Raw genomic sequence first — 27,531 nt, 5'->3', positions numbered from 1 at the left:
GAAGCTAATTTCTATTACCTTACATGTACACATTCATATTTATGTTTATTAAATTAAATGTAATAATATTGTTTAAATCAACTTATTACTCTAACAGACTACAAAGCAGACACAAACAATTCTCAATTATTCCACTGTACGGTGTAGGCCCAGTTTAAGGTAACTGGAGCTATGATTAATATCTTCTTGGGTTATGGGGGACTGTTAGGCACTACACCGAAAGAAGTGCTTGTCATGGCACCCAATTTCTAATTGAGTAATATCAGGTGTTTATTTTATTTTATTTTTATTTATTTATTAACGGCAATATACCATTTTACATATAAGGATATTAAGATAACAATATAACTGTGAAAATAAAATATAAATTAATATAAATCGGTGTTAATAAATTATTAAAAATACTCATTATTTATGATTTTACAGTTGTTGACTAATGAACGTTAACATTTCTATTTGCATAATTGAAATGTCAGGTTTTAATCTTTATTTTATTACTTTACTTTTATAAAATCCATTGATAATAACTTATACTGCGGTAAATAAACCAAATGTTTACTTACCGCGCATGTATTAACTAAATTTGGATTAAAATAACAGACAAATATAATATTTTGTCTTGCTAAAAGATTTAATATGCCATTCAAAGTAAAGAGATATAAAAATTGTTTTGTGCCTCATTTGATAAACCAGCAAGTAAGTACTTTTTTCATTTTTCAGGAAACTGAAAAGAAAAACATTTTTTATAATTACTTGTTTTGTTATATTTGATACTTTAAACAATCTTAATATTTGCTGATAGATTATGGTAATCTAGTTTTTTGTTCTAGCCAAAAGGTTTGTTTTATACAAAGACTGTTTCAAAACATATAATCTTAAAAATAAGTTTCATAATTTCTTTATCAGTATTTTACTTTTACATTACACAATTGTTACGTAAACAATTGCATTCAGAACCAATTTATTTTACACCTTTGTTCATTGTAATCTCTTTGCCCTTAAATAAACCAATGTTTTTGATTACTAGCATTAATTAATATTAATTGAGAGTATATAGACTTGTGACAATAAAATCCAAATACTTTTATTCTTATCTTGACTTTTGTAACATGTTTTATTGTGGTTTAAATATTTTGTCATGTGAAAAGTTTTGTTTTAGTTACACCTAGCTGCACATTCTATTACAGTATTGTATTTGGAATAAATTTAAGCTTATTGTTACACACAGGTTCAAATTTTTGTATCACTTAAACAATCATTAGCTTAATATGAAATTTCTTGTAGTATATCTTATATCCTTGTAAATTAAAAAATACCTTGTCCATCACACAATTTTTCATTTTCCTCCTTTGTGAGGCCTTAGATATACTGTAGGTAAGTTTTATTTTAAAGGAATCACCTATGCGTTTTTTTTATCAAAGATTATATATACTGAAAAAATTACATTTACTACTAAGACCTTTAGCTTCAATTAGTATTCAAACAAACATACTACCAATTAATGTAAATTGCTTTAGTCCATAGGAGTTTTGTTAGTTTTCAGGCTTGTCTTATTATTTTTAACTCATTTTTATTTGAATATAGTCCAATATTTGGATATGAATTTCTTTTTGAAACTAAATTAAATTTTATTTACAATACTTGTTTTAAAGTTAAATATTTTATAATTTTTCAATACAACATTTAATATGGTTTAAATACCTTTTTGAGTAGTCTTAGCCTACACTTATTGCCACCAGTAAGTTCATTTTAATAAAGCAATGAAATACAGAACAAAAATTAATTTTGTTATAAAATGTACAAAATTTAGTTAATAACGCTATTATATCAGTCACTTTGTAACTTAGTGAGATGGTTAGCACTGTTTTGTCTTTTACAAGTTTTTAAATATCTGTAATTAGCAGTGACTAAGCACATCACTTTTTACGTCCAGTTTTGCTTGATTTCTAACTTTAGACAAACCAATGATAACAATCCAGACTCACAGAGGTATGTGGATGAGAATTGTACTAACAACTTTGCAGATTCCAAAGTAACTTTCCAGTAAATAGGAAGATAACTGAACCAAAAATATTCTTTTTCTTCTTGGCCAATGCCCACCCTTGGCAGATTAACCATTTGGTGGCGTGCTGATCAGTAGAGACGGGTGATCTTCCTGTAGCCGTCCTCTTCTGTAGGGTTGGCGGCTAGGGCTGGACGCTGGGGCAGGTGTCTGCGTCCATTCTGGGGTGTTGGCAAAGCATACTGGTGCAGATTGGCACCCAGGTAATCGTGATCAGTGGTGGTTCTGAAAGTAGCCGAATCTATCAACTTTACCCAGTTCTTACCTATGCTGGCTTACCAAAACACATGAACATGAACATTAGCTTAGTCATTTACCTGAAGAAGAGATCAGATTGCAGATCTCGAAACATAGTGCTACTGATTGTATTGTATGACTGAACGATGGCAAATGTCTGGAAAAATCCTATTTCCTGCATTTAAGGCTTATTAAGAGCTATTAACAATCACAAGCCATGATTATATAAATTGTTATTTATCTCCTCTAACACTTCCACTCAATGATCACCATAATAACAAATATGGTTCGATATATGAATAAAAAAGATTGCTACTACTTTCCTAAGTATTAGCACCCCACTGTTATTGTCCCTCACCAATTGTTAATAGCATTTGTTATAAAAACTAGTCAGTGAAGATTGCAGTGGAACTTATTGAATTACAGTTTGGAAATTAATTCCGAAATTTCCAACATATTATGATTTTGAAACCTTCATTTTACCTTCGACACACCAATTCATTTTTCAGCTACCCATAAATATGGTAGGTGTTATTAAATATTTCAAACTTGGTTGTTATTGAAAATGCTTATATTTGCCCAAGGAAAGTATGCCTGTGAAATCTTACTCAAAAAGAGTTAAGTTGTGATAGAATTAAAAAAAATATTACCCTCTCCCCCTTTAAGGCCAATCTTTTCAATAAAAAATTTGACCAAGATTAAATATTTCATTGCACAAAACATATTGAAAATTTATTTTTTATATTTTTTAAATGTGATCTTTATCATGTTAAAAAAAATTACATCCATATAAACACACATGTTTTAACTTGAGGGCTGTTTATGCTCGGGCAAGAACCTAGCCAGGAAAAAGTTTTGGGGGATAGAGACAACTGATATTTTCCCTTAGTGGACAGAGAGTAAGGCCCCATTTTGTTCCTTAAAAAGTTCTTAACTCATTTCTTTATTGAGAATGATCCATTAGCAGTACATGTCAGTAATACTGAAGTATTTAAATAATAATAGTTTACTAAAAAAGTAAAATTTGGGGGGTTCCGGACTCCTTGGACTTCTTTACTAGCTATGTCCTTTTTCTCGGGGAACAGTAATCTTGAAATGTAAAAATATAAACACATTTTTTTAATGTTGTGGTATGGTTCTAATTGCAAAGTGAGGAATTTTGTGACAAACACCAACGCATAAAAAAATTACATGAAGCAGGACGCTTAAAAAATACAGAAGCGTATAATATTTCCAAAAGCACATTGCCGTTATATGGATAAGATGAACCCCAAAGACTGTTGACACATACATGTATGTTTATTTGTTATATTAACAACATACACAGAAACTACATGCTAATTTTTTTTTGAAGCACTGCATTTTAAAACGATACATACAGATTAATAAAGATAAATGTGTTGACTGAATTGATTAAATTAGACATTCAAACATTCTAGATTCATTATTAAATCTTCATGATAATACATATACATAATTAATAAATAGGAAACATTATAATTGGTAATTTTCCTTTTTAATTGAAAACATTAACAAAATAAGAAATAATACCAGTGTATGAATTGTAAGGAGTGCTGGAATATTATGAGTAAAACAACCTCTTTACCTGTTGTATACTACTGGTAGTTATCTTGATTGAAGCTCCATAAGAACATGATAAACCTAATGCATTTTTTTTAACTTTAGGAGTATGAAAGATATAATTCTAAACATACAATGAATATTATTCAAACGCTTTTTATTTATTTTTATTGTTTATTCAGAAACAATTTAAAATTTCTCTATTTCACTGTTTCAATATTTCAGTAACAAGTATATACACTTAGAAACAAAATTAAAAAGCTTCTAAGTGCTTATTATTTATACCTTTAACATGATACGTCCTCCATAACAGAAATAAGAGTCAAATTGTATGGGGTAAAATTCTAATTTTAGTTCTTATTATAGTATTTCTTTATCTATGGATGTAATTAACAATAATTTAAGTGCTGACGTAAGCGCTTCAGCAATTATTTATGATAATCTTACTAATAAACTACGACACGGCGTCGATTAGCTGGGCACAGAATGTTGAATTAACGATGTGAGGAGCAGGGATAGCAATGACCTTGACGCGGTTTGTTCGTTCTCTGTATCACAGCTTTGCTCGTTCAATTACACAATCCAACGCCACAACGTCTCGGGAACGGACGCAACGACACGCGACAGACGTTATCTCTGACCTGATATTTATACATGGGTTTCTAGTATAAAATGTAGTTAACCGTTGACTGTTGAGCTGTACCTTACTTAGGCACTGCTGTCGAAGAGCCATCAAAAATTCCCGTAAGTACAGTATACTCCTATCTGATATTTAAACGAAACATTGAACTTTAACGTTAATTCTTCCACTGAATGAAATAATTACATTTTTCTTTGCAATCCGAGATCAGATAGTGATTATTGGAATATTAATTATTCCTATTTAATTAACTTATTTTGTCTTGGGATTTATTAGTTTGCTCTGGGAAATATTTAGGCTAGTTAAAGTGTATTTTACATGAAAGGTCTTGATGCATTTCAATATTTTCTTGTTCATTTACTGTGAAATTTCTACCAGGACTAGGCCTTTCCCAGATATTAGTTAAAAAGCCTTTTGATGCAATTTTACTTCTTCCTTGTAAAACAAAAACTAGAGTCCAGACAAAATTGTATTGAACCGTTTACGCAAGCATATTGAAACGCTGCCAAATAAAGTTGACTACCAGCTCCGGTAAACGGACGTTTAAAAATACTCGTTAAGAAAAGCAAATAAATGCGGATAATGGCAAACCATTATAATTCACACATATAATACAAATTACTTTTTTTAACACTATTTATAACATTCAAGCTATATAAAAATATAAAGCGTGCTATTGTTTAAAAAATGAGGCTTACATTTAAGAAGTAAATGAATATCTTGCTGTTTATTCTCATTGTATAAGATGAAACGCATAACGTTTTGAAATAAAAACTGTCTGCTATTCTTTTAATTTTATTTTATTAATGGATATAATGTATTTTGCAATTCTAAAGTGAAAGAAACAATAGCTCTGCGAGTTGGGCTTAATATGCAAAGCAAACTGGAAGTATTATAAAACACACACACACACACACACACACACACACACACACACACACACACACACACACACACACACACACACACACATTTATATACATGTTACAATATTTGAAAGAGCATTACATGGTTCTCAACGGTTTTCTCTCACTTCCATTACAGAGATCTTGTAGACCTTACAAAATGAAAAGCATTTTGGACATTACAGTGGAATATTTGTTGAACAGGTATCACGAAACAAATTGTAATTACAACACATTTTGCATTATCAGTGTGCATTCTTATAGTCTCTAAGCAGCTTAAAATTTCTGCTTAAAGATAACAAGTAGAGAAGATAAACAAAACAATTCATTATCTGAAGAATTATTTCTAGTGCAGGGTATTTAGTAATAACTTCAGTATTCTAGGGTGTAATTCACCACATCAGAATAAACACATAAAATTATGTGTCCAAAATGGGTATAGGCCTAATAATATTTTTTGCAATAGTTATTTTCAAATTTGCGGTATTGATATATTAATATTTATGTTACATTTTTTAAAAACCCGCATCCAGCATAACAAGTTTTAAGACCGTTTAATTTTCTAAATAATATTCTAAACCAAAAAATGTTGTATTTATTGAAATCGTAAAACAAATAAGAAAGTTGTTGCACTTTCCTTAAAAATATGATTTATTAAAAACCAGTGGGGCGGAATCCTGAATCGGGAAAGGGATAAAAAGTATCCTATAACCTTCTACAGATCAAGACGAACAAATTAAAAAAAAAATTAGGCGAATCCGTCCAGCCGTTTGTGAGTGATGCTGTTATGTGAGAGCTTAGAAAGTCACTTAACACTATAAGCTCGGCCCAAACATTCACTGAAACCCACCATGGATACGTTTTTTCATAGCAGTAGATATGTTTAGTATACAAATGTGGTTGTTGTTATTATTTGTCATTGCTTTCGGAGTAAATAAGTCCACAGAATTAAAATTCATAAAAGTTTATCTGTTTTAAAAGACAACCTGTTGTAGAGTACTTCAATGCGATTTATTCTATGAGATTTTCCAGTCCATAGTAACACCCAATAACTTAACATTATTTACAAAGCCAGCAAGGTCATAAAGTATACTAAATTCTTCAATATTGAGTCTTATCTAAGTTTAACAAGAACATATTAGAACTATACTATAACGTGGACTCCCGTACAACTCATCCATACGTCCATTTAAATATATGACTGATTCTTTTATCACTAGCGAAGAAAATAATATAATCGGCAAACATTACAGTATTAGATAAAACTTCCAAAGATGTCATGGACCATGGGCCGTGTGTCCAAGTTTAAGTCTAGTAAATTTAATAATACAATGATGTATCCAATCATCTAGTGATACATTTAGTGTCGCTTATTGCACTTCCTTTGCCAACATGTTATAATGAGAGTCTCAATATTGGTGTTTTCCGCAAAAGATGAAAATTTCAAAATTAATATCGATATAAGAAAGGCGACAGACAAAGGAGTAGGACTTACAGTTACAGGCTAATCTCTCTGGTCCCTATTACTATTGACAAAGTGTCTGAAACTGTCACCAAAGTGCAGGTAAGTGGGAGTTTCTATACATCTAATTGTAATAAATTTGTTATTCTGCTTTCAAATTCATTTTTTAAATCTTCTATTTTCATGTCAATAACATCTGTATTGTCACTTCAAGCAGATTTTGCAACGGATTTTCAATTTATCATTAAATTAATTTCTCAAACTGTTTTTATTTGCATGCCAAACAAATCAACAATATTTTGTGAATTCATATTTATTTAGTAATAATAATTTGTTTAAACTTCTTTAAAATCATTATTTTTTAAGGTAATTTAAAACAAAAATACATACATGTCCACAAATTGTCTAAGTTTGTCCACAAACATACACAGTCTTAGTTTTGAGAATGATTGTAATATTATTAAGTTTTATTTGAATATTTGGTTAATTCTATTGTTGGTTTTTCTTCAATTCTTCCATATGAATCAAAATAGTATTCCATGTTATCTTTTGTTGTAATAGCAAACCCAACTCCTTAAATTGAATCTAAGTGCCAGATTAAAATTTTGTAATTTTTTAAGGTAAAGTATCTTACATGAAAATTCCTCTAAAATGTTTTAAATTATTACAAGTTTCTTCTAATTCTATTAAGATTAATGGGTTTATTTTATTATCTAATCCAGAACCATTAACATCTTCCAATCTTTATTTAACCAATTTAAAATATTTTTTACTGTAGGAATCACATCTTTTTTTACAATTGGAGCAGATTTTGTAGCATAAGGTTTTCCTTTTTTTATTCAAATATCTTCTCCAAAATGTAGCAAATCTGTCAATAATCTAACATTTTTAAGTTCTTTCAACTAATTACAAGAAATTAAAAAAAATGAAATTGTAATTCCTGTATTGTTTTTTTTTTGTGTTTTTAAGTTCATTGTATTATCTATTTGTTTAAAATATCTCATCTACTGAATATAAATTGTTAATTGATCTCCGTTAAATTGAACACTAACAGGTGTTTTCTTTGAAAAAGCAGATTTAATTTGATTCGTTTGCAGAAATGTACGTTCACAGATTATTCTCCATTAATGTCATTGAATTTTAAATGTTCTTCAGTAAACATCCATAATTTTCTTTTTATAAATATTGATCCAGCTCTTGGAGATGCAACAAATCTCTCATCTAATATAATATCTTTTGATAAAAATCCACCCATGCTTTGATCTTTTAAAATTTATCTGCAATATGTCTAGTATGTATAATATCTATTTTGTTTTGCATCTATTATGGTTGCTGTTTAAATTTATAGAAATTTACAATTGAACCATTATACCGTTATATGTTTACAAACATAATTTTGGATTAAACAAATTCACGTCTTTACAAATAAATTTATATGGTTGTAACAATTTTTGTTTCATAACTTTTGAAGATTGTGGTCTGTCAAAATGTTTGAAATTGACACAATTACAATAATATGCTAATATTCAGGTTTGTTGTTCCATCAGTGTTGCGTGTATCATACATTTAAACTAATAATGAAGCTTCAGTTTGATATTTCAAGATGTCGGTCTCTTGTGAAATTTTTTCAACCAACAGAGCCGGATATTTTATTCTCAATTCTCTCCCATAGATGTGTAAAACGGTTGAGAAATGTATGTTAGGAACATAACTCCCTTTACACTTCCACTGGAATTGCGTATAGAAGCTTCAATTCAATAAGAATTTATCTATAGACTACAGGAAGTATATTGATAATTGTACGTATTTCAATATTCACCTAGATTTTTTAGTAATGACACATTTTAAGTATTTTGATCTAAACATAATAGAAAATAAATTAAGTGAAAATACCATATTTATGATGAAATTGAACTTTTATGACATTTTTACAATCTTGTTTATAGTTTGTATGTTTATAGTCATGCTCCTATGTAGGCGTCAAACTGCTGTTCTATTACATTTATTGTGAAGAGAATTGTCTTTTAATATGATAAATACTATGTAAAGAACATTCCATTATAAACTTCTCATTACAACCTAATGGTTATAAATATGTATCTGCTAGGGATTGCAACCCAATTTCAACTTCAATGAGTACGGTAGTTGATTTTAATATTAATGCTAAGTTAAGGTTCCTTCAGAGTACATTGTGTATATGTGTCAAATTTCATCCTTTTAGAAAATTGGAGAGTGAAAAGACAAAAATTTCTTCTAACGATGTCAACCCTATTTCAACCATGAAAATTCATGAAAAATCTTAAATTTGTTAAGACCACAAGGCGAATGTGTACCATAGGCTTGGTAGTAGCATAGACAAGCATGTCCTTGGCGCCCTACAATCAACATAAATATATAAAGTAAATATAATGTATTTATTTATATAAAATTAACTGAATCATTAACAAATTTGAACAAATTAGCTGTCATGCAATATAAGTGTATTAGTTTAAAAAATTATTTTTCCTGCAAATTATGCTTCTTGCTTGCTTTCTTGTGTTTTTTATAGTGATGATCTATTACATAAAGGTTTTCTGTTGAGATGCAACCGCAATAATGTGGTCAACAACTTATTTATTTTTTATACTAATATGCTTTTGAAATGTTTCAGGACAATGGATTTGACTCCTGAGTGGCTTAATGAGGCCTTTCTGACTAAAGTTCTTCAAGGAGGTAAAGACAAAAAGCCAAAGATAACTGTACTCAGTTTTAGTGCAAAACCGGCTATTGCTGTGGGCGACAACTTCTCCAGTTATCTCTTCCGAGTATTAGTACATTACAGAGTGGGTAGCTCAACCCAAGAAGAATCAAAGTCACTCATTGTCAAATTACCAGTAAAAGAAGGATTGATCTTTGAAATAGCAGGCCAGACACAGTTTTATAACAAAGAGGATGTGTACTATGGAGAATTGTTGGAAAAAATGATCAACAAAATCAATTGGCAGTTTACAGCAAAAAGTTTCTACAGCCCTATTGAAGGTGTAATAGTGTTGGAGGACTTGAAGCCGGACTATTTTGTAGCTGATAAAATCAAACAGTTAGACCTTGCACACAGCAAATTAGTTTTCATTACTTTAGCTAAGTTCCATGCTGCAGCTGTTGCCATTTATCATGAAAACCCAAAACTGATAGAAGCAGTTGGTGGTGAATGCTTCTATGTTGAAGGTGGACCATTACAGAAGTGGATTGAATTTGGTTGCAAGGCTCTTGGCGAGAACTTAAATGAAGTGGATGGTTGCAAAGAATATGCAGATTTTTTTCTCAGCAGGGCAGACAATATTTGGAAACTAGCTGAAGAAGGAGTGAAGCCAAAACCAGGCCGTTTCAATGTACTGCTTCACGGAGATGTTTGGGTCAACAATTTGATGTTTAAATACAACACAGACAAAGAACCAGTTGATGTCAAGCTTTTGGATTTTCAAATTTCTAGATACTCGACCCCGGTGTTTGACTTGCTCTACTTCCTCTATACTAGTGCTAATGATGATGTGAGGGATAACCATCAACTAGAACTGTTTGAACTTTATGTGAAGACTTTGAACGAGAGCTTAGAGCAGGTTGGATGTTCGGAAAGGTTGACGCTGGAAGAAGTGAAAGAAGACATCAAAGCTGCAGCACCGTGGATGATCACGACCATTGCTTTTGGAGTTACCCCTATCACAGTTCATGGCACCGATGATGGTGAAAGCTTTGAAGGTATCACTACTGAAGACATTGTCGCTGGCAAGTGTGACCCCATATTTAGAAGAATGTACAATTGTAAACGCCTGAAAGCTATAGTGCCTGTTTTGATGAGGCAATATTTCAATTTTCTGAAAAGTCTATAATTCCAACTGAACAGAATGCTTGTTAAAATGCCTTATTTATTACAATTCTGTGGTAGTCCAACCAAGCCTAAAACAATATACTGTAGTGGAATTTTTATTATTAAATTTAACTAAAGTTTATTTCTACAAAATACTGTACTCTAAGGATTGAAAGAAAATCACTGGCTTATATGTATACTTTCACAAAATATGTATTAACTAAAAATTGTTAATTCTTTTTTTTGGAATAAAATACACACAAAATGTTATCTATATATTGTAAATTCACAAAATATGTATTTTCAAGTGAGCAAAGATTGTAACACAGTATGAATTAAGACATAATTAAAACAAAATAACTAGTAAACATTTTTATAGCCACTGGAAATGGTTAAAATCTCTCAAAGACACATTTTGTTGAAATTTTATTGTAACCAATTAATAAAATTTATACTTTTTATAATAATTTGTTTTGTTTTATTTTTAGTTAAATTTGTGAAACCCAAGTTATTTTCACTGGTATTCAATTCACTTATCATAATTCCAAAATATAACCATATTTTAATTTGAATTTGTGACTAATATCCTAAACTCTGCCATAATCCATCATCAATCATGTAGAGATTATCTTGTAGTCCATGACTTATTCAATTTAAATGAGTTGATGCAACATGGTAATTAATTTTAAATGTGTCCTGAGGCATTAAATTGTAACAAATAAAATCCTGAAGAATTCATATTGAAATCATTCTATAGTTAATAAATGAACTTGTTGGATTTCAAAGGTTACATTTTGGTAAAAATATTAAATCAGCCTCTGTTGTTTATAAAATTTGTTAACTGTGTCCTACAGTACCTAGTTTAGTTCACTGCATGGAAGTGTGAGTGAGGATATTCGTGAATAGTAGAGTAACAGCTGACAGTGACAATAATCGTGAGAATGTGGTGGTTAATGAATGGTGAGATATTAATCGAGTTCATATTATTATTTTTTGTAAAGTAGATCATTTGCTTGATAAGGTTGATCATAACTGTACAGATTGCTTCATAAAATGTGTTATTTATAACAATCCTGTGATATCCAAATCAAGCTTGAAACAATATAGTGCAATTTTTATTTTTAGACTTAACTAAAGGTTATTTCTACTCAATATAAGGATTGAAAATCACTTGCTTATCTGTATACTATGTATAAAATTCAAGGATTAAATGAAAAACAAACAGATACTTATATCTATTATTTACACTTCCAAGTATTATTTTCCAGTTAGCACAGCTGTAAGAGACTGAGAAAGCTGTAGCCTAATATATAGAATGTTCCAAATGTAATGCAAAAGTCAAGGTGGTTATTGATTTCACTGTTCACTCACTCGCTGTGCTAAAAAACTGATTTTGGTCTAAACTTTAAACTGTCACAGTTCTCTTTTTAGTTCCCACATTAAAACGTTTTTTACATGAAATCTGCATGAAATTTCTTATAATTTTTAAATATTATAATTAAAACATGTCAAGACTAGCAAGGAGGAGGTTTACGGTTTTAGTCCATTTATTTAAATACAAGAACCCATTTTTTACTTAATCAAGGGAAATTAGGTATTTTATTAATTTAAAAAAATATTGTATTTATATGTTCCTAGTCGTTTTCATCAAATAATTTGTAAGAACTCATTTTTTTATAGTTGAGTGAAAAGTATTTAATTTGACTATTTGGTTAGTTGATAGAACTGGCTGATTTTTCACTGCACATAGTGTTGTAATCAGGTGTTTAGTAAATCATAAATCATAAATTATGTAATATTATTAATAATATAATATAATTAAATATAAGTCAGTCTAAAATAACTGTTACTGACATTTTTGTTATAGATTAGCGTTAAATTGTATCATAATTTAAAATATAAAAAAGTAAAAATCATCATATAAAAATAATTTAATTAATTAATTAAATTTGAACACAGCTTATTGTACTCTAATACTAATAAACACTAATAACTAATAAAAGTCCACTGGACCACATGTTCACAAGACTTGACACAATTGGATACTTTTATTTGGGAATAAATCACCAACAAAGTTTATACGCGCAGAATAACACATAATGTTGAAATTGTAGTAGGATGTGACTGATGCAAATGCATTATTGAACACATTTTGTAAATTAAAAGCTACTTCAAAAATGGAGTCTTTACGTTTGCATTCCTATTACATAAAACAATTGATTTATTTTTATATTCTTTTTTAGTTACAATAAACTGAGTAACTTTAAACATTTATTAGGTTGTTTAATTATTTGTATATGATGATTTTTACTTTTATATATTATAAAATTATAAATTATAGTACAATTTTAAATTAACACGCTATTTTGCTAATCTATTACAAAAATGTCAGTAACAGTTATTTTTCAACTGACCTTGTCAGATATTTTCTATATTTTACTAAACAGTTAATTCTAATGCTGTGTGATTAATCAGATAGGTTTACCACCTATCTGAATAGTAGAATAAAAATTCCCTTTACACAACCATAGAAAAACAGGGTTTTATGAATTATTTGATGAAAATCACACAAAAGTGTAACATATATGATATTTTTGAAATTATTAAAAAAATTACTTTTTTCTGATTATGTAAAAAATGTACATTTAAAAATCCCTCCAGTGTGCATAAAATTTGGAACACACTACACATTAAAGTTTCTTTTAAAACAAAGAGTATTATTTTTATTGATTAACTTTAACCTGCACATATTTCAACAAGTACCTTTTGAGGGATTATAATGTTTGTAAAAGATTAGAAAATGTGTATCAATATTTTTTTATTATGTTTTAATATCTGATATGCAAATACTTAATCAATTAGCATTCTCTCTTGGGATATTATAATCGTTTTAAAAGACTAGAAAATGTGTATCAATATTTTTTTATTATGTTTTAATATCTGATATGCAAATACTTAATCAATTAGCATTCTCTTTTGGGATATTATAATCGTTTTAAAAGACTAGAAAATGTGTATCAATATTTTTTTATTATGTTTTAATATCTGATATGCAAATACATAATCAATTAGCATTCTCTCTTGGGATATTATAATAGTTTTAAAAGACTAGAAAAGGATGTATCAATAATTTTTAGCATGTGTTAATACATAGCTTAATATGCATATACATAACAAACATCTCTGAAATAATCTAAGCTTACTGCTTCTAAGACCTCTTGGTCTTTATCAGATTTCTGTTTTTGGAGCCTCAAATCTTGAGAACTATAAGCTACTAGGAACTCCCGGCTTCTGACAAACTATGAGAGCACCTGGCCTGCTGTAGCTCCGATAGCCTTTGGGAGTTCCTGATTTCTAGTAGCACTCGAAATTTGGAAGCTCCAAGTCCTTTATAGCTCTCAACGTCTAGGAATACCTAGGCTCTGTAAGCTCCCAATCCTGGGAAGCTCTAAGTATCCCAATCATTAGATGTTTCCGGCTTTATACAACTTCCAACATATGACAGATCCCAATCTTAGGATGTTTCCAGCTTCTGGAAACGCTCGGTTTCTGACAGGTCCCAGCCTTGGAATTTGATGCTCACATCCTCTGTCAGCTCCCCGCCTCTGGTAGTTGGCTTTAGGATCTCTCAGTCTCTGAGTTCCAGAATAATTGAACATGTAATGGGTATAATTCTAGGGTTCTGTCCCTTTACCTCAAAGTGCACTTGAAAACTATCCATGTCATTGTATAGAACGTTCGTGCTTATTGTAGTCGTTATTCAGGCCATTTGGACCATTGTCACATATACACCTCCTCCTGAAATTTTTTATTAAATTACTCATTGAGATTAAGTATCCTGTACATCACAATATTTTACTCCAAAATATCCCACGGAAATTCTTGAGATCTATTATATTGGACTTGATCGCGTATGACATTTAATAATATTAAGCTATAATTTAACTTAATCTCTCAAATAATCGCGATTCATGAAATATGTAAACCTCATTCACTTCATTCATATCGACTTATCAGTCTGCTGTCGCCGTTATCGAAATTGAACAGTTTGTTTAGAGTATGTCGACAACATATTTAACACACAAATAACAATCACTCCACATTATTTTTCATCTCACCACTTTACATGTTATAAAATACTAAGAGTAACTGAAAACACAAACAAAGTTTTACAGAAAAAATAGGCAGCTACAACGTTTATAGATAATACTATAAAGTTCATGACTATGTTTGCTATGAAAATCTCATTTTTTAACCAAAAAAATGAGAAATGCGTAAATTATACAACAAATACATTTTTACGAACAGTAAATTGATTGTTAAAAATAATAATGATTTTCATAGTTAGTTATAAGTAAAGGAGTCCCATAAGGAGGCATCTTTCTTTGCCCGTGTGTATATACACAACGTAACAACAGGTAGTCGCTCAAATGCCAAATGGGCTAAATTTAATGTTTTTTAAATAAATCTTACCATTTCTTGTCCATATCTCTGATGAGATAAAGCTTGTCCAGCTCTGTTCACATGGATGCGGAGGGAAAAAATAAAAACTGGCATGGCCATTAAATGAGTAAACGGTTTTTGGATAATCCTCCACTAACTGTATAAAGAGTTACTCTTTAATGTTAATGGGCATTCCTCCCTTCTCTTTTGTAGTTTGGGAAAATAGAGAAGGAGATTTAGAACAGAGTTATAGTTGTAAATACTACGGAATGTATAAACTTTTTGTAAAAATATGGAACAGTAACAGATTTAAAATAGAGAAAGGCATAGAAAATATTTGCTGGTAGTGACGTAAATAGAATTTGATGTGGCGAATCTGCAAGCAAGACACCAGCGGGGTGTCCTATAAGGAATCCGTGGACTACCCCAGACAGTTTGGAAATGCCTTAGTTTTTTTGTTAAACTTATATAACATTTATGAATAGTAAAACGTATGTAAATAGAGATTATATTGAATGAAAATATACAAAAGTTTTATACGGTGTCAACAGCATACAGGATACAAAATAAACTTAAAATTACAACAAACTAAATCAAGTAATGTTTGCAACCAATCTTGTTATCATGAATTAATATGGTAACTAAAATATAATCATGCATTCAATATTTAATTATAATTTTAAAACATTTATGATGGAGTTGTTTAAGTTAGTCGAGAAAACCATTAAACAATTTATGACGAAAGTCGGATAAGCTCCTTCCCCCAACTCCATCTTAACGTTCTAAAAGTGGAGCGAATTCGCGACGTGGCGGTCCCGTACTGAGAGAGCTTCCCCGGTAGGATGTGTTCAGGTACTGTGGCTCCCCATGTTATAGACCCTTGTGGATCACAGTGAAGGTCTGTATCCTGCATGCAATTCTCATAGGCAAAATGCCATGAGCTTGCAAAAAGGATTCGCACGGCCGAAACGCTTCAATAAAAAAAAACAAATTTCAGAGTTTTGCAGTTTCTGGATTCATTTCATTCAAAATTCTATTATCGTAGGAGGGATAACAATAATAAAAATCTTTTATTATCTGCAACTTTGCGGACTCAGGTAGCAATCTCTAAACCTGTGGAGGCTCTTGAGCCTACAAATGACGTACTATAAAGCTATGTGACATGATCGGACAATGTGAGATCTCTGCCCATCACCACACCCAGAGACTTCACGCAGTCACACACAACCAAACTATCACAACCAAGAATGACTCCCAAATTTCTGCAACTAATGACTTTCACCAAGTTTTGAGGATTAATATGAAGCACAGTGCAATGTCCCATATTGAGTTTTGGGCAATTGTCATCAGACCACGGGCTGAAACTCAGAAGATCAGAGTTTATCAGAGAAATTGCTTCATCAATATTGCAAGTGTGGTAGGAAAAATGCAGCTGTAAGTCATTAAACAATGTAGCACACAATTACAAAAATCAGCAGTATATGCTACAGATCGTTCGAGACAACTACTCCCCTGAGGCACGTCCTTTTCCGTTTAAACAAAACAACAGATGTTCTCGTTTCAAATCTTGTTAAAATCATTGCATCTATCTTCCAGACACAATTTTACCCATGCGACACGTTTTTGCCAAATCCATAAAAATGCATCTTATCCATCAATAGTACCATGACTTATTGAATTAAATGCGAGTAGCCAGCATTACCACTGAACTAAAATTTTTATCTACATATTTCTCATCAATCTGATTGCTGAAGAGATTTAACAAGGCAGTGCATGTACTTATGACCAGACTGTGTGGTTGAAAAAATGCGTTATCTTTCTATGTAATGTACAATAGGGCGGAACGAAATATGGTTAAAATAGTGTTTGCTTTTTGCAAATGTTGCCTTTTGGTTCAGGTACTTCAGGTTTAAAGTTTGAAAGCATTAAGTTTATGTTTTGACGTACCCCATAACTATTAAAATATTCCATTTTATGCCTTTTTTACAGTAGTAAGCGATATTTTCAAAACATAGTTTAATATTGAAGTGTTTTACTTTAACTTTAATAGCAAACGATAAGCTAATAGTGGATGATAATAATATTCATAAACATTTTTATCGCCTGATTTAAGTCTTTTGTTTACAACCACAACTCAACTGTCGTAGTTTTTTGTTTTGTTGGAGTTTCGTACTGACCTTATTGAGTATAACTTTGTAACTATATTGATAGTATTAATTATTATATTGGCAGAGTATTTCTTAATAAAATAAAAAAATAAGAAAGAAATAATAATAATAGAATAAGAAAGAAATTATAGTTAGTTATAAAAAATGCATGCATTTAATTTTTTTGTAATAAATTACAAGTAAAAAAGTTTTAGTTACAAATGGAAAACGTGATTTAGTTTGGCTGGAAGACATAGAATAATCTAGTTTGACTGTTGTGTCAACATCTTGTGCGGTGTACAACAAAGAACAAAGAGTTATACTAGCTGTTGTAATCCATCTTGGACGTGTTAAATTATCTGGATATCGTTTGAATAAATCCTCAGGACACTCACCAAAATAAATGAGTATACATAAGATAATATTTATCAGTACATAAATCTGCTTTGTTGGTAATTTTCAGCAAATATGTTTCAATTGACTGACTTTGCTTTACTGCAAGATTTTTTATTGGTTCTGAAAATCCTAAAGGACCTGTTGTGACACCATCAAAACGAGTTAGTAAATGACGGAATTGTAGTTCATTTACATTACATTGACAGATGACCCATTCCATTGACTTCTTACTTTAGTTCCAAGAAATGTATAATACCACCTTTTGGCCCTGCATGACGCTAATATCACATCCAATAAGAGAGAGAAGGCTCAATTCGATATTGGACTCATCAAGAACTTGGAAATGCAATTGTCATTTTCGTAGCTTTTCCTGAATTACGGGTTAAATGGCAAAGATAAACGAACACTTTTTAGCTCTGCAACTAAACTTTAATGTGACTCTGACTTTTCTGCAGACTTGTTTGCCATTTTCGCCTTACATTGAAATAAATACCAAATACTTAATGAGAATGTCGAATTGAGCTCCTTTTTACCTTCATCTTAACTCTTTGCAGCACAGCATTTTGATTATGTTGTAGACCCTCGCAGCACAGAAATATTAAATGTAAAAAAAGTTTTTTTTAGTTTTTTACAGTAATTAGGCTCATCTAAAATGGCTAAAAGTGTTTTTAATTTTTTTATATGCTAAGTTTTACAAATATCTGGTGATGCATATTGTGCATCACCGGATTCAATGGTGATGCAATATTTACATCACTGTGCACCCAGTATTTTTTTGTAAATGAAGTCGTGCAACTCATAAATAACCGATAAAATACATTTGTGGTAAAATAAAAGTGCAATTGTTGGTTAAATCAAAAGGAATGTATTTTGTTTACACGATAAAACAAAGAAAATCTGTTCAAAATTTTTAGAACTAGTCTGAAATCACATAATTTCCATCTTTTTGGCTTAGTTACTGCTGCCCATGATATTTCTGAAAACAATCTTGATCTTTTCCAAGGCACAGGGGAACATTACAAACATTACAAATCCAGAAAGTCTGCATTGGCTTTGCCTTTGTGCTGCAAAAGTTGCACCATCTTCTGGTGGATCTGGCTGGTTGATGCCTTGAAGACGAATGTCTTATCTCCAAGGGAACGTTAGACTTATTACGATTCAAAACTGTTCCTTCCTTTACTTTGGTAGAAATCTCAACTTTACTCTTGCTTATTAGCCCATGGACAATTTTTCTTCTGAAGGTTTTCATGTCCAAGCGGAATACTGGGAAGCACTGGTGGAGGACATATGCATTTACAACAGCTGCATCAACAAAATAAAATAAAATTCTGTGCCACCATTTCTTGCTCTTTCGATCAATATAAACAGATTTCATCTGATCAAAACGGTCAACACAATTCATGTGTTTATTGTACTCACTGATAGCTACAGGGCAAGATATGGTTATTCGCTCACCATTTTTTTGTCTTCTTTGATCAGTCACTACTTCCCTGGGATTGTGGAAGTTAGAAAGAACGTGGACTGGCCTATTGTATATCCACTTTATGGCTGAAATACCAGTGGTGCTAGTAAACCATTGGTGTTCACCTCTTGACATTCGTAATGTACTCTTGAACTCAGGCAGATACTTTCGATTTACATTGACAGTGCCACAAGCATTAATACTATCCTTTTTCAGGTATTCCATTAGATAATACCCTACAAAACAGTTATCAGTGTAGATTGAATGATGCTTGCCTTTCAGATGTGCTGATAATATTTTAACTACTTTCTCAACAAGATTTATTTCTCTATTTTCGCCAATTTTTCCAGTGTAGATATCAAATTTCAAGCAGTATCCCGACTTGTCAGCAAACATCCAAAGCTTATTGATTGTTTTTTTTTTTTGAAGATACTGCTTTAGATTGCTCCTTCCCTTAAATTTTATCATCTACTCGTCGATTGCCAAAACTGGCCCTGCATCAAAGTTTTTTCAAAATTTTGTGCAATTTTTCCTAAAAAATGGCCTTAATTTGTAAAGTTTGTCAAAATCAGAGCTCTTTTGATTTGGCATGACAGAGTTGTCATTCAAATGAATATTTCATAGGAGCCAGCCGAAACGATTTACAGGCATAAGAGAGCTTATATATGGATCGTTTAGGTCTTCGTCATTTGACCAGTAGTCTCGATAACTAGGATATTTCTTTATTCCCATAAGGATGTTCAATAAGACAACAAGAACAAGTTCATCTCATCACTAGTTGTTGGTGTAAATCTTTTTCCACTTTGTTGTGCATAAAGATTTGTTTGAAATACAATGCTTTCAATGAACTCAGCATCAAAAAACGCTGTGAAGAAGTTAACAGGATCATTGTTTTCCAGATCAGGTATTGCCTTAGATGAGCCAGATGGACCTTCCATAGTACCTAACATTGATAGCATTGTCCTGTTATCATGTTGGAGTAGGCCGAGGTATAGCAGGACTGTCTCTGGGAGTTGATTCAAATGGTAAAAACGGACTGTAGGTCCACGTCGTAAAACTGCCGGAAGCATTTCTTACCTACTTCTTAAGGGATGGACAGTGGGTCCCAGGCCGGGACCGTGGACCTACTGTCCGACTCACGGGTTTCTTTTGACGAGGGTTTTGACAGGGGATCGCCGTACTCACTCTACTGTCCTTGAACGGATGTTTCGAGGATCTATACTCTGTATATTTTAACTATTATTCATTAGGCTACTGTGTTTTTACTAGTTCTTTCTAACTAGCTGCAGTATACAGCTACAGAAAGAATGAAACAAAAAGCTAAATGCATAAATGAAAGTCGGGTTTATTTTCTAAGTATTGTTAAGTAATACACCATTTATAACTTAAGAATTGCTGTAACGATTATAATGGTCTTTTAAAACAACTATTAAACTATCGTAAAATGCACGGAAAAATTAGGTAATTAGAACAAGAATTTTATATAATACGAGTATGTTAAACTGTTCTGTTTATAATGTATGATAGCACAATCATATGTGTAATAAATTTTACCATTATTTTCAATTTATTTATATTTGGTGTTGAAAGCATAGAATTAGCTTGATAGTAACCACTACTTATTGAACTTTTATGCAACCATTGTTGAACACATAGTAACAAAAATATTCAGATAAGAAAATTAAAAGTTTTGGTAATAAAGATCTACTTTTAATTGTACACGTTAGCAAATATTGAGTATGCAGAGTTTGGTGAGTACTGTAAAGCTGATATCAAAGAAGCATTTACTATATAACTTTTACTATAAATTTAAAGACTGTTCTAAAACGCAAACTTGATCGAGCAAACAAAGTAACAAAGCGAACTAAGGCACAAAATATATTAAGCCAGGAATAAATACAATCACTATAAGTATACACTTTTAGGACATATTTCCTGGATCGTAGGAACAAAGAAATCTCAACGTTGGTGTCGGAAATATGAATTATGCGAACCAGAAGTTGGTCATACGACAGCTGTCCTAAAATTGTGTAAGAAACCGCAGGGAACTACTAGTTTTAACATATTGTAATCGTGGCCTTTCAACACTTTTACATCATTTGTATTTTTTATTAACTAAGATGTTCCACATTTTTAACGGTTTGATTTATTTTAAAGAGGAATAAAACTAATAGGGTTTAAGAAGCTATTAAATAGTTTATTGTGGCCGAAGTCGCTGGTAACTTGCTAGTACCGGTAACTAAAAATATTATATACTGTGTTTCCGGGATTTGAACGAACTTAAAATTATGTCGTAACGGCATATAGCCATGAATAAGCAACTGCAAGTTTGAATGGAACTTAAAAATCTCTTGTGTCCGGTGCAAATACCGTTTATTTTATGCGTCAATGCTTAAAGGACTTTCCTTCTTTAGAAATTAATTTACTTTAAGTGGATCCTAATGTCCACATAAACATTTCCCATGTAATATGAAAGGGGCAATGTCATCTCACCTATGTATCATCAACTAAAATATAATAGGTCAAATGCCTTTAAATACTTTCCTCGCTGTAAATGTAATGATACGATTGTTTAAATCCAAATTTGCTAAAATATGATGATGTCAGTTTTTTAAGATAATACTTGGATTGTCATAAATGTTTGTGGTTTAGCACTTATATTATGACAGGATTAAACTTGTCCCAGCAAAACCGTGAATACCAAATAACATAGCAATTCACTGAGCAGAACATGTTACATAAAATAGGTATACAGGTGTTTTCTTTATCAGCTACATTTCTAACTTTGTAAATGTACAGTTTAACTTAAAATAGAGGTATAATATTTATTTTAAGACTAACATATAAATCTCTAGCGCTAAACAATAATAAACACACACAAGATGCAATAAATTTCATGTTCATAAACATTTCTGTTGAAAATATTATTCTATTGTTAATCGTCCTCCTTCTAAAAATTGTACTATGGATATAAATACATATATGAGTAATATACGTTGTTTTAATTTATCACCTATCTGGACTTTGGGCAATAGTCCCGCTTATTAAATTTGTATAAGTTATTGTTTTCTTCAATAAGAAGTATCCGTCGGTAAAGTAATTTTCTTCTAAAAAATTATACTCAATTTGTAAGTCGAAAGTTAAACTTACATTTTAGGTTAATCTAGCGGTACTATCCAATTCAGCATTTATTTGTAAATTGTAATTAATCATGTATTGGTAATTCAAAAATAAGAATTTTTAATATGAGACCATATTAGTTTTCATAACACTTTGTAAAATTGTCTATACTGCAAGTTGTTTTTTAATAAACATTAAAGTTCGTTGTTAGTACAAATAATCAACAAATTTCCCTAATTGAGTTATACCTATTTTAAAAAGATTAATTTTTAATAACGTCTTACCTCCTGAGACATGTTAGTACTCGTATATACTCGCACTCTTTTGTGTAAGCTAATATGTCTCTGAAGACAAGAGAGAAAATTTTGGTTTATAGGCCAAGAGCCACTATTTAAGGTAATACAATATTTTGCCTATCTATAGTTTATATATTTAAAGTAATTTGATACAATTATAAATGTGATATATTAAATATGATCTAAAGTGTAGTTTTAATTAATAACAGTAATAATAAAACAATCAACTATCCATTTCAATTAACGTGTTGCCTACTATGAGTGACGTGTCTACTCGCATATACCGTATTACGCTAACGATGGACCAAGATAAGGTATAATAAAATTATAACAAACTGACTGTAGATGTTTATCATTCATTAGGATATTGTCGAATTACTCAGATAGTAATGTAGTGATGTATGGAATTTGTTCAAATTTAATCCCAATTAGCAACCCACTTCATATGTGATACCTTGAGTTTTGGTTTGAGTAAGCTGTTATACTCGTATTTACTGCCTAAGCAGTACGCTGTGCGTGTGTAGTGAAAGTATCACTCACATTCTTCCACAGATTGAAGATTGAGCGCAGGTAGAAAAGTTATTTCACGGCCAGGTCAGTTTTGAAAAAGTAGGACAGTTAGTCCACGCCGACACCCGTGGACTAACTGTCCTACCCTGCAGAAAAGTGACGTCAGCCACCCCTCGTCAAAACTAGGCGTGGACCTACAGTCCTACAATCGATTCAAATACAGTATTATCTGAGTTTGAAAGGAGCATTGTTTCATTATTTGAAGGACTAACAGGCGATAGAGATGATTTTGGTGCTTTCTTACGCAAGTTAGACCCACGTTTATGAACCTTAGGTGGCAGTACGAAATCAGTTTCTCCCTCAGGAGTTACAGGTTTTGGGGATTCCACATCTGAAGTTGGAACAGTGTGTATACAAACATATTTTGAGGAAGATGGTGTTACATTCAAAGCCATAACATCTTCAGCATTAGGGTTACTCATATCTGGAGGGATGTTTATTACAATGACATTTGTTAGATTAGGGTGACTGAAAGAATTGTTTTCTGTTTGAATATCCATATCAATAAATTCTGGTAGATCCTCAAACAAATTGTAACTAATTTCATCTGGAGCGATTAAACCACTTCCTTCTTCATCCTCGTCTTCCAACCCGTCAACGGACTCATTATTGGAGGGTATTGAATGAAATGGTATAGCGTACAGTCCTCTTTCTCATCTTCTGTAAGCTCGATTCAAGACATTTCCTACAAAAAAGTTTGTATCAAAACCAGATCTAGTAGAACAAAAATGCTGCACAACTTCCCCAAAAAACCTGTTATAAACTTAAAGGATTTTGTAACAATATTATAGTAAGAGAGATTATTTTTATTATAAACATGTCTGTATGACTTGTTCAAGAATAAAAATAAAAGGAAATGGCTAAATCCTTAAAACAAAACGTTTTAGGCTAAACAGGTTATGACCTGGGTTGCGCAGTGATGCACTTTTTGCACTCTCATAATTCTTAATGTTTACAAATATATATATCTACCTAACTCAGGCCCTAATGTTGATAGTCGACAACTCAAAACTACTAAATCGTAAATTAACTAAATTGAATTCAATATAATTAATCTTACCAAAGTATTCAGCTATACTGGAAGAACACTTCAACAAACCGTGTATACCACTGGTAAACAAGTGGAAATGGCGACAAACACAAGAATTAGAAACAACAAAATAGTGCATGCCATCTGTTTGATATGTGAGTAAATAACTAAAACACTTATGGGCTAGATACAGAATTCAATACCAACAGCAAAAGATAAAATATGAGGTGATGCAAAGTTTGCATCACTGTGCAACTACGGATATTTTTTGGTGATGCAATAAGTGCATCACTGTGCTGAAAAGAGTTATGCAGCAGCGCCTGAAATCTGATGCTGTTACTAACTTAACTCCTGAAATCTGGAGCCATGTCCGTCTAATGAGATCGAAAACAGTCGAGGTTGGAGCTAAAATCGAACAATTGATATCGTTTTGACATCAGAGACACCTAGATCACAAAATATAAAATATAGTGTAATCCAAGTGAATTCTTCGATCCGTTTGCTTAGAGATCTGTCAGTATCGTTATAGTGCACTCAATTGTGGATTACATATATTGCCGTTTATTGTGATCTCCGATGTCACCATTCACCGACAAACAATAAAACTTTTTTAAGGGACCTCACTCTCCAGCAACGGACTAAATTGACGAACTCAGAAAATTAGAAACAAACCAAATAAAAATTTTCTGATCAGAACAAATTCATCAAAACACCCAATTCGCCACTAACAAACTGGATGAAGTTCACCTTTTTTGCGAAGATTCAGATCTAATTTGCTTGTCATAACTGATAACGGTTTCAACAGGCAAAACAGATCTTTGTAAAATTCAAAATTTCAAGCTGGCAAACGCGTACTGCCGATATACATCGAAAGTAGGTGGTGTAGCAATATTTTGGAAACAAAATTTCAAAGCCTCAATTTTTCAAATTATAGAAATACACATACAAATTTCAAAGCAGCCCTAAATTAAGCATTCGATTGCGTAGACCACACCAAACTGCTTGGCAAATTGGAATCCTATGGCATAAGAAGCGTGCCCCTATCGTGGCTTAGTTTATGTCTAAGCCATCAATTACAAGTTGTTCAGATTGTAAACCTTTACAAACGGTACTATATTATTGAACTACATATATGTTAGTAGTTTCTTTTTCATATTATCGAGACATCTGACTTCGTAGTTATGCAGTTTTGAGAAAAATAAGAGTTCAATAAATAAAATTAATAATTTAGGTATTTACATCACCTTAGAGAAATGCATCTCTTAAATTTAAAAGCTAATATATAAAACGTTGAGTTTCTTTTAGTTGCTGTAAATCATTAAATGAAAAATTTAAATTTTTTAAAACAATCATAATATTGAATATTAGTAAAAAATATCTGCATCAGAGTCAAATCCTTTATTGCGGAAACATGTTAACATGTGTAGCAAACGTCTAGAAATTTAAATTTAAATAATGTTGTTATTTATACCACAATATACCACTGTATCCATTAATTCATAAAGTTTTTGCATTCTTTTAGTCTCATTCACACGCCAATTCCACCAACTTCCAACGTCGGGGTCAGTCTTGTAAATGATCGGTTTTCCAGTTGTGTGTCATAAATTCGCCGACATTATAAAATTGCCTTTGACGCTAAAAAGCCTTTAAGGTGAATTTTTACTCTTTGGTCGTTGGGGCACTTTTGATGAAATCTGGCAATCTGTTGATTAAATGATCACCAGCCTGTGAAGGCAAGGGCTCATAAGCTACCGTTCTTTGTCTTTCAGTTCGGTAGCTGTCTCTGCTCACAAACCCAATCTGTAGGAAACGTGTGAATAAATCAGGCAATAATACGCCGTCATCAGTACTTGATAGGGCAGTATTTGGCTAGAGATCTCAAAACATAAATGCCTGAAGTCAATTTTGCGCAAACAGAATCGATGTGTGTATTCCATGTCAACACTCGATCCAGGTGTATTCCAAGGAACTTCGAGATATAGACTTCTTCTAGCATGGAATCTGCTAGCATGGTGCCCGGGCTGTTATCAGATTTTACAGAGCGCAATGAAAAATTAAAAAATGAGGCTTTGAAAGTACTGGACACAGTTATTGAGGTCAACAAAAGCCTAGTGTTTAACAACTCTCCTTGACTTTCCACTGAAGCAGACAGTTGTGTCATAAGCATACAGCATGAGTTTTCTGTGCAGAAATGATAATTCTTTGTCATTGACATAGAGTAAGAAAATGATTGGACTTATAATGAGCCTTGAGGGATGCCATAACTAGTTTAGATTGGGTTTGAAACATGTATGTCAGATGAACATTTGAAATCAATGCTAATGATCGGAACTACAAAGTTTGACCCTAAATGGTATGAAATTTTAAATGCAATCTTCTCACTAAAAAAAATTATTGTTCTTTTTAAGCTTTATACTTGTTGTAAACTCATGTATTGTCAAGTTTTCCTTAAAGTTCAATAAAGTACATTTTCTAGTAAATTGAAAAGATTGGTTTTTTTATCATCCTGCGTTTTTAATAGGCTGGCTTGAAAACTCCTTTTACAGAACAAATATTATTTTATAACAATATAATTAAATGTTTGGGCTCAGCCTTTCTTTTAGAATCACGTAAAGAATTTTAGTTAGCCAACAACAAAGAGACATATAAGGCAATATAACAACTTAAAAAACTAAGCAAGAAAATATCAAAAACAAATACCTGCTAGATGTAATGAAAAAAATTGTTAAATCAACTCTTGGGCCTGAATGGGCAACATTTGAAACATGGAGCTCTTAATTTATATAAACTTTGCGGGTGTAGGGGAGGGGTAGTCTTTCTAATCTAAAATATTGGTACGCCTTTCCTCAAAAAAATGTACAATGTGTCCCTTCAGTAAAAAAGTTTGGAGATCCCTGTCCTAGATGATAAATATAAGCCCGAATTTGTAGAAATAAATTTTTTTAAGAAAAATAAAAACTAGATATTCTTAACAAAATTAACAGTATAATCGTTGTGAATTGTGATCAATTAAAGAATATTTCTGGTGGAAGATTTTATGAATTTAGATTTATAAAATATGGGTTTGGATTAAGAGAAATCTTAAAATTCTAAACAGATTTGACAACATTGTAGCAGATTGTTCTTTTATTCTAAATAGATTATCCTACTTATCCAATAGATTTCTCATTGATTCCAAGCAGACTAGACAACATTTTAATAGATTTGACAAAATTGCAAAAGATTTGACAACATTGCAAAAGATTTGACACTAATTCCAAGTAGATTTGGCAACCAAGCAATAGATTTTACATTGGTCCTAAACAGAACTTTTGAAGCAATTTTTCAAAAATTTTG

The 27,531-nt window shown here is 31.5% G+C and overlaps 1 protein-coding gene and 1 long non-coding RNA gene across 2 annotated transcripts; one reads left to right on the top strand and one right to left on the bottom strand.

Moving 5' to 3' along the window:
- Positions 1-1,082: 1,082 nt before the first annotated feature.
- Positions 1,083-4,388, bottom strand: LOC124354596. Its single transcript, XR_006921696.1, has 2 exons — positions 3,906-4,388; positions 1,083-2,287 (listed from the first exon to the last, which is right to left on the bottom strand). It is a non-coding gene; the product is annotated as an uncharacterized LOC124354596 (long non-coding RNA).
- A 78-nt stretch (positions 4,389-4,466) lies between these two features.
- On the top strand, positions 4,467-11,198 carry LOC124354595. The gene is made up of 2 exons (XM_046805174.1): positions 4,467-4,624; positions 9,538-11,198. The coding sequence occupies exon 2, from the start codon at positions 9,542-9,544 to the stop codon at positions 10,751-10,753; it is 1,212 nt and encodes a 403-aa protein (XP_046661130.1). The 5' UTR covers positions 4,467-4,624; positions 9,538-9,541; the 3' UTR covers positions 10,754-11,198.
- The last annotated feature ends 16,333 nt before the right edge of the window (positions 11,199-27,531 follow it).

Source organism: Homalodisca vitripennis, chromosome 2 (genome assembly GCF_021130785.1).
Source record: "Homalodisca vitripennis isolate AUS2020 chromosome 2, UT_GWSS_2.1, whole genome shotgun sequence".
Taxonomy (NCBI): domain Eukaryota; kingdom Metazoa; phylum Arthropoda; class Insecta; order Hemiptera; family Cicadellidae; genus Homalodisca; species Homalodisca vitripennis.
Note: the sequence above shows the minus strand (reverse complement) of the source record. Positions and strands in the feature narration are given on the sequence as shown.

Bases quoted from the DNA above. Each gene is read 5' to 3' on its own strand.
- LOC124354595 (XM_046805174.1), top strand. From the start codon at position 9,542: ATGGATTTGACTCCTGAGTGGCTTAATGAGGCCTTTCTGACTAAAGTT.